The sequence below is a fragment of the Festucalex cinctus genome, chromosome 12 (assembly GCF_051991245.1).
Source record: "Festucalex cinctus isolate MCC-2025b chromosome 12, RoL_Fcin_1.0, whole genome shotgun sequence".
In the NCBI taxonomy this organism is placed as follows: domain Eukaryota; kingdom Metazoa; phylum Chordata; class Actinopteri; order Syngnathiformes; family Syngnathidae; genus Festucalex; species Festucalex cinctus.
In genome coordinates this window covers 4,174,663-4,182,658 of record NC_135422.1, presented here as the reverse complement: position 1 = coordinate 4,182,658, position 7,996 = coordinate 4,174,663, and the positions used below count along the sequence as shown (strand labels likewise).

The 7,996-nt window shown below is 38.6% G+C and overlaps 1 protein-coding gene across 1 annotated transcript; it reads right to left on the bottom strand.

The window, feature by feature from the left end:
• Positions 1 to 41: 41 nt before the first annotated feature.
• Positions 42 to 3,344, bottom strand: ankrd63 (ankyrin repeat domain 63). Its single transcript, XM_077539466.1, has one exon. It carries the CDS (start codon positions 3,112 to 3,114, stop codon positions 1,564 to 1,566), a length of 1,551 nt encoding a protein of 516 aa, XP_077395592.1. The 5' UTR covers positions 3,115 to 3,344; the 3' UTR covers positions 42 to 1,563.
• Between the last annotated feature and the right edge of the window lie 4,652 nt (positions 3,345 to 7,996).

The window sequence follows — 7,996 nt, the reverse complement described above, 5'->3', positions numbered from 1 at the left end:
GATCAGTGATTCATCACTCACTCACACACGGTATGACGAGGTGGTTGAAAAGGGCTGGTGTTTATTCAGCGTGAATCATACAGCACACTGTCACTGAAAACAAATCGGCAAAAAAAAAAAATAAAAAATCCAGAGAGTTCTTATAAATGCAGAAGCAATATCAAATAGTTTCATTTTTTACAATAGGAATAAATCAGCAACTTGTAGTCCTCATCTAAAGATGCAAACACCGGCCACAACATTAGGTATACTTGCAAATTCCAATTGAGGTATTAGGGGGAAATCAACCCAAAAACTTGTGGAATTTAAGTTAACTCATTTGCTCCCAGGAACATATAAACATGTTATATTTTAAACATTGCCATGGTCCCAAAGTTTTTTTTATTTTTTATTTTATTTTATGTATTTTTTTTAATGTTAGAGCATATGATGCAGCTTCTGACCTGAAGAGGTCACTTAAAGCAATGGTAGTTATTTAAAAAAAAAAAAAAAAAAAAAAAAAAGAACGGCTATGTTGTAGCAATCTCTTTTTTTTCCCCGTGTTTTCAACAGGTTTGTGAATAATGATGAAAGGTAGCTATATTGCTAATTGCTGCAAAACGGAAATAGATACAAATATATATTTTTTTCGTATGAAAGAAGAGGCTCTAATTTTTTTTGGGTAGGTTCCATGTTTTTATAGCAATAGAACGCAATATTCTGTGGGCCTTGCAAAATCAGTCAAAATCCTGTAAAACAGCTGGGAGCGAAGGCGGTCGCCTCAGTGAAAATGGCTGGGAGTGAATGAGTTAAGCAGCAAAATCCACACGTTTGTATCCATCTCACGGGGGCAGCCATTTTGTCACTTGTTGTCGACTGAAAATGACATCACAGTTGATCTTGCTTAGGTCATGACCAATCACGGCTCACCGGTTTTCTCAGTTTGGTCATGTGATGTTCACAAACTGAGCTGTGATTGGTTGCTACCTGAGCCTGCGCAATTGTCATTTTCAGTCAACAGTAAGTTACAAAATGGCCGCCCCTTGAGATGAACAAAAACAGGAGGATTTTGCTGCTTTAGCCGTATTCCATAAACACAATATTAATCCGAATACCTGACTAGTGGGGACGCATAACGTTTTATTATTAAGAAGGTTTTTAGTTGGCATCCTTTAAAAAAATAAAAATAAATAAATGTTGCAGTGGTGTATATGTACCTACAGTGGCATTTTCTGATAAATAACTTCTCCTGTAAAATTAAAAGATTACAATAACAAAAGCAAAAAACAAATTCCCTCATAATGTCAATCAAAATAAGCATTTTTATCTTTGACGGCAGAAGACTAACCAGTTATTTCACTGGCTCTCATTAGATTATGAATGTGTACCTAAAAATTAGTCGGTGATTGTACATAAAAATCAATTTACAGCTTAAAACATTTTTCCTTCATGAACATTGCAAACACCCCCCAAAAACAAGACATCAGCACGTGAGTATTAGATTTGCCGCATACATCAGCAGGCAACCTCGCTGCATCGCCAGCGTCTTGTGCGACTTGTCATTTCCCTCGTTCCAGCTCCTTTCTAATCAAGAGCCGACTGAGATGAGGAGCTTTCAAACTCGCATTTGACTGCGCTGATGCTATCCACGCTGGGCTGACTGTTGACTTGCTGGTGTGTGTGGGAGAGAGGGAAGGTCTCCGAGCGTGACATTCGCCCTCTGCCGTTTGAGGAGCCCGAGGAACAGTCTATGACCATCCTCATGAACTCGGGTGCGGTGAATCGCCGGAGGAGTCTCGTTCCAAAGCCCATGAACCCCGGGCCACGGCCGGGCATCTTCGCCGCCTCCCCGCGGCTGAACATCATTTTGTTGTGTCGGCCGCCGTGGGCGAAACTCGCCTTCTTCGGTAGCTCGTCTGTCTTTGAAGTCTCCTCGAGGGGTTTCACCGTCTGACTCTTGATTCCTAAAGGAGCCTTTGGAGCTGAGACTGTTTTTTCTGCATCATTTGTCAGGACCCGGGAGTTCCCCTGACTTTCCATCTTGTCCAGGAGACATCGGTCATCCTGCAGGGAGGCTCTCTTGAATTTGCTGGCTGACAGACTCGAGTCGTTCACGTCTCCCTGGTAGGATTGCTTTCTGATGCTCAAGAGTTCCAGGTTGAATGAGTTTGCTTTCCCGCAGGGAGGAAATCTTTGCGGTGCCTTCTCTTGGGGTCCAGTTTCTTCTTTGACTTCTTTCGGGTTTACCTCGGTAGGTGAGCTGAGCGTTCTCGTCGCCCTCAGATCGTGAAGCTGGCAGTTTTGGAGTTGTTTGGCGGTGAAGAAAATATGATCCCCATCAGTTTGGCCATTGTGAGGTGTCAGGGACCACTTGTGGCGATGGCTCTGTTCATGGCTCTGGTTCCTGGGACATGTGAAACGGTTCCACAGTCTGTTGCCGTCCCCGATCTTCATCTGCTTCTGAAATAGCCCTGGTAGTTGGTCTTCTTTGCTGCTGACTTGTTTGGAAAACTTTTCCAAGACATGCCTGGGGAGTCTGTTGGGCAGCTCTCCATCGCCGACATTTCCTGGATCGAGCGAATCGTCAGCGCCCACACTCCGTCTGTACTGCAAGTTGAGAATCTGCACACAGTGGTTGTGTCCAAAGAAGTCAGCCACCTCGATGGCTGTATGTCCAGCGTTATTCGTTCTGTCCAGTCTCAGTCCAAGTCTCTTGAAAGCCCGGACGAGAAACTCAAGCACCTGACTGTGCCCTGAAAAGGCGGCATACATTAGAGCACTGTTACCCCACACGTCAGAGACATCGGGGTCGGCATTGAACTGAACTAGAATCTTGACCACGTCGAGGTGACCCAACTCACAGACATGACTAAGAGCCGTGCGACCTTCTTCATCCTGGCAGTTGACATCTGCCCCTTTCTCCAGTAGGAGCCGGGCGAACTTGGCTCTAGTGCCGGCTTCTTGTAGGCACACGGCATAAATGAGTGGCGTGCGGCTGTTTTCGGTCTTTGAGTTGATGATCCGTCCGTCCAGGGCGTCCAAAATGAAACGCGCAAGGTGAACTTTGCCGCCGTGCATGGCATCGAGGAAGGTCTTGGTGCCGGAGCCCTGGCGTAAATCTTTGGGTCGCATCATTCTGGAACACCTGCTTATGGAGCAAAGTCCGTACAAGTGAGCTGAAAGGAACGGTCGCCAGATGGGAGCGCGTACAAGTTCTCCGAATCTCCCCTCGGACAGTGAGAGCGCTCACTCAAGACTAAGACCCAGTGAAGGGCTGTCGGTGTTTTTATGCATCCCTCTCCACACATGCCCTCCCCACGTTGCCAAGGAAACAAACGTCTGAGGACCATTATGCGGTGGCAGCATCCATTCAGCCCCAGCACTCACTGCCTGGAGAGAATTATGTGCTGTTTGAAAAGAATAATAACTCAAGGGGAAAAAATTGATTGTATTTTTGATGTGAGGTTTAAAAAAAAAATCATTTATACATTTATGTCATGTAAATTAAGTTCATTACAGATCCACAGAATCATGATTTTTTTTTTTCCGGACAAGAAAGTTAGAAGGGAGTTTGGCCATTTAGATGCCAGAGAGGACACGAAAATACATCTGTTAGCTTACCGCAAGCTAGCAGTTGTATGACAAACGGATGCATTTAGTCAAAAATTAGTCTAAAAGGATAAGCGCTTCAGAAAATGGTAATTATTCTTTAAAGGGTGAGTTTGCGATTTAAAACTGCTAGCAAGATTCACTTAAACAAACTTACGTTAGCTACAGCTATTAGCTTAGTAGCATGGCTTATTCGTAAAGGCGTGTTAATGTAAGACCAAATATTAGCAATTTGAAGTTTGTTTGTTTTTTTAATTAAAAAAAAAACACTCTTTAATCAATGTTTTAGTTCCTGATGATGTATCTGGCAAACAAACAACATATGTTTTATCTTGGAAGCACCTAGCAATAGCATAACGCAGTGCTAATTTTATGTTTGTGTGATACGAAATTGGATAGCTTGTCGCGGCACACCAGATGATCTCTCAGCCACGACACTCTGGCTGTGAATCACAGCCATAGAAACAATTCCATTCACTAAAAACTTTAAAAAAAAAATGGGTCAGCGCAAATGAATGAAATGTGGTTGGTTTAGAGCCGTGAGACTTGCTAATTGGACAGACGCATGCGCTAAATCAGAGATGCCGTGCTAAATAGCTGATCTCTCATTCATTGCTCATCTGAAGCAGGCAGGAGGTATTCTGAATGCTTGATTTGTAATTAAAGCCTCTGTCAAGTTCAGGTGCGATCTGCATCCCGTAATGCCTTAATAAGTCGCAGGGGACACCACACAGGGCTACAAAATCAAAAGAAAACTTGACAATGGAAACAAAAACTCTCTGGTGAACTCTCTTGGCAACTCAAAGCGTGGCCACTGTCACTTGGGACTAAATTAGATCAGAAACACAAGATTAGTGATGCAGTACACGAGGGACCAGTTTCACTGGAACTAAAAGTGTCCTACCAATGACTCAACATGCCCTTGTCCTCCATGGGCGGGTTCATCTTTTTCTTCAATAAAAAAACTCAAGAGTAACGTAGTCAGGACGACAACATTTAACAGCAAGGTTGTCAGTATCTACTTATTGTAACTATTAAAGTATCTTGTAATCTAACTTACTGTAGTTACTTTTCAAAGCAAGTACAGTAATCAGTAAAGTAACTCAGTTACTTCAAGGTAACTGGCAGCACTGAGGTTATAGCAAAGTCTGATTTATGTCTCAATCAACTTTTGTAGTTTTCGGTATTTATTTATTTACTTACTTATTTACTTCATTTATAATTTACATTTCCAACATATGATACACATTAGGAACACAAATACAAACTAATGAGGTCCAATACAAGAGCTGTATCACTAAAAAACAAAAACAAACAAACAAAAAACTAATGATTCCGTGTTTTATTATTATTATTATTATTATTATTATTATTATTATTATTAGTAGTAGTAGTAGTAGTAGTAGTAGTAGTAGTAGTAATATTTATTTATTTATTTATTTATTTATATTAAAGTTTGGTTACATTTACAGTTGTGCTACACCTCTTCAAAAATATCAATATTAATTTCTTTATTATTATTATTATTATTATTATTATTATATAAAGTCTTATTTTGTTTTGCTAAATCTAGGTCATTACCTAATTGCAAAAAAACAAAAACAAATGAAGGCAAAATGTATTTGAGACATATTAAACTATATAATTCTAATAATAATTAATAATAATTATATTAAAACAATATGAAAATATTATAGCTAAAATGACCACTTGAACCCTTCTTGAAGACTCATCATTCAGTTGAAATGTACAAAGAAACATGTCTTATATGTCACTAACTTGCTCCTAGTTTAGAGTTAAAAAAAAAAAAAAAAAAAAAAAAAAAAGCCATCTATCTGGATTTTTTATTTTTTTTTTGCCACACAATGTTGTTCCCCATGTGCCACCTGTGTACCCCCTGTGCAATCTGTCTGTTCTGATGGAAATTCCCTTCCTGCAATGATGTGGAGGAAATGGAAGCTTCCGCTCCATCTCTCAGCTGGCGGGGCCTATTTGGGGCCTCGCAGGCCCGCTCACCTCCGACAGCTCAATAAATTGTACAAAATGGATGACAAATGTAGTGTGTAGTGTGTGATGCCTGGCGCTCAGTCGCACCTGGTGTAAAGGTCTGCTGCACAACCACATCCACAAACAGAAGCAGCTCGAGTGGAAGGTTGAGCTGGGTCAAAGACAACAAACACAGTCAAACATTTGTTTACTTTAAAATCAAGCAGCTTGAGTTCATTTTCACCCAGTGACAATGTGAATGGGAGTGCGAACGTTTGTCTGTCTCTTTAAGTGCCATGTGGTTGACTGATGACCAGTCTCTTGGTGTAGTTTGCCTTTTATCCAAAGTCAGCTTCGAATACATAAATAAGTGCAAAATAACATTGGTTATAAATGTAATTTTGGAGGGTTTCAAGGTGAAATTAGCAAGTAGCATTAATTTGCGGAAGAATGTCAAGCAGAGCTGGGTGGAGTTTTTCTTTTTCTTTTTTTATTGTATTTTTAGATGCATAGATTAGCTTTATATGGAAGCCCATTTCCGCCCGTTAAAAAAAAAAAAAAAAAAAAAAAAAAAAAAAAAAAAAAAAAAAAAAAAAAAAGGGAGTTATTTTTGTTTTGGGTTTTTTTCCCACTGACAGAGGCCCGTTTCCGCCAATGGGGGATTTTTTTATTTTATTTTTTTTTTCACCGTCAGAAACCGCCAGTGATTTTTGTTATGCTGTCAGAATCTGCCAGTGGAATTTTTGTATTTTATTATTATTATTATTATTATTATTATTATTATTATTATTATTATTATTATTATTATTATTATTTATGCTGTCAGAAACCGCCAGTGAAAATTTTTTAATTTTTTTTTACACCGTCAGTACGGAGCCCCTAAAGTGACACAAACATATGACAGCGTAAAAAAAATAATTAAATAAAATAAATTTAAAAAAAAAAATTTTTTACTGGCTGTTTCTGACGATGTAAAAAATAAAATAAAAATAAAATAAAATAAATAATAATAATAATTTTAAAAAATTCCCCCACTGGCGGAAACGGGCCTCTGACAGTGAAAAAAAAGAAAGAAAACAATTCTCTCTTTTTTTTTTCTTTTTTTTTTTTAAATTATTTGTTCATTTTTTTATTTATTTAAACTGGCGGGAACTAAAACTAAAACTTGATTGCTCTGTGAAGTTGTTGATGTGGCAGGAATAGGCCTATCTTGTCATGTAAAAAAAATACATACAGTATATTGTGCAAGAAAAGAAAGAAAACGGTTGTGATAACCGGCATTAAAAAATAAAAAACTTAAAAATAATTAAAATAATATTAATAAAATAGTTATAATAATAAATTGTTTAATTCCTCGCTGATAGTAACTCAAGTAGCGAGATATAAAATATCATACTAGTCTAACCCCACCTGAGGACAAAACCTCCACTGTGCTTCCAGGAGGAAGTTCACATCTTTTTAAATAAACAAGCAGCCCTGAGGCCCACGCATATCCATTCTCTCCCACACACATTCACCGCTTCCAACCTGCACATGCGCGCGCACACTCACAGATTTGAAGCTTTGTAAAAGCATGATGTTGAAATACAAGACTTTCCTCTGGAAAGAAGTAGAGCTTGACTCACCTGCTTTAAGTGCGAAACATAAATGCATGCTGCCGTCGCCTGATGAGCCATCTCACACCCGCCTGTCATCTGCCGGAGAGAAAAACAAAACATGTGAACTCTGCGGCTAACTGTAGTGAAACTAGTAAATAATGGTCATGAATGACCATACCGTCATCTGCTTGTGATGATCACAGTAGTTGTCCTGTTTAGCAGGGAAATTAGAACAGATGGTTTCACATTTTCCCATAGGAGATCATGGACTGTGAATGATTGGCGAGTCATGTGTAATACAGTAAATAACAGCTTGGAGATTTTGTAAGAATTTTTTTCGTTACCTTGTTTACAGTAGCTTAACTGAACAAATCCTTGATTTCTAATTTCAGAACTAATACTCCAATCATTCTGTATGTGTAATATGATTAAATATATATATATATATATATATATATATATATATATATATATATATATATATATATACATGTAGTACAGGCTTTCCAAGTAAGGGGCATTTAAAAATAAATAAATAAATAAATAAATAAAAAATAGTGGCATTAGAGGAACTTTAAATTAACTCAAAATTAATGCACTAATCTTGACACCCAACCCGAGACAAAAATGAGTTTGACATCCCTTGCGCCAGGTGATGCAGAAACAGTAAAAGCGATCTCTGGCCAAGGCTTATTATGTTATTATGTGGGTGTATAATTGCATGTATCTTGGAGGAAAGACACAATTTGCATCTCTGACAAGTCTTTCCAATCAGGATTAACATTCGAACACTCAAGCTCATGAAAAAGAGTAACTTGCAAGTG

Bases quoted from the DNA above. Each gene is read 5' to 3' on its own strand.
- ankrd63 (XM_077539466.1), bottom strand. From the start codon at position 3,114: ATGATGCGACCCAAAGATTTACGCCAGGGCTCCGGCACCAAGACCTTC.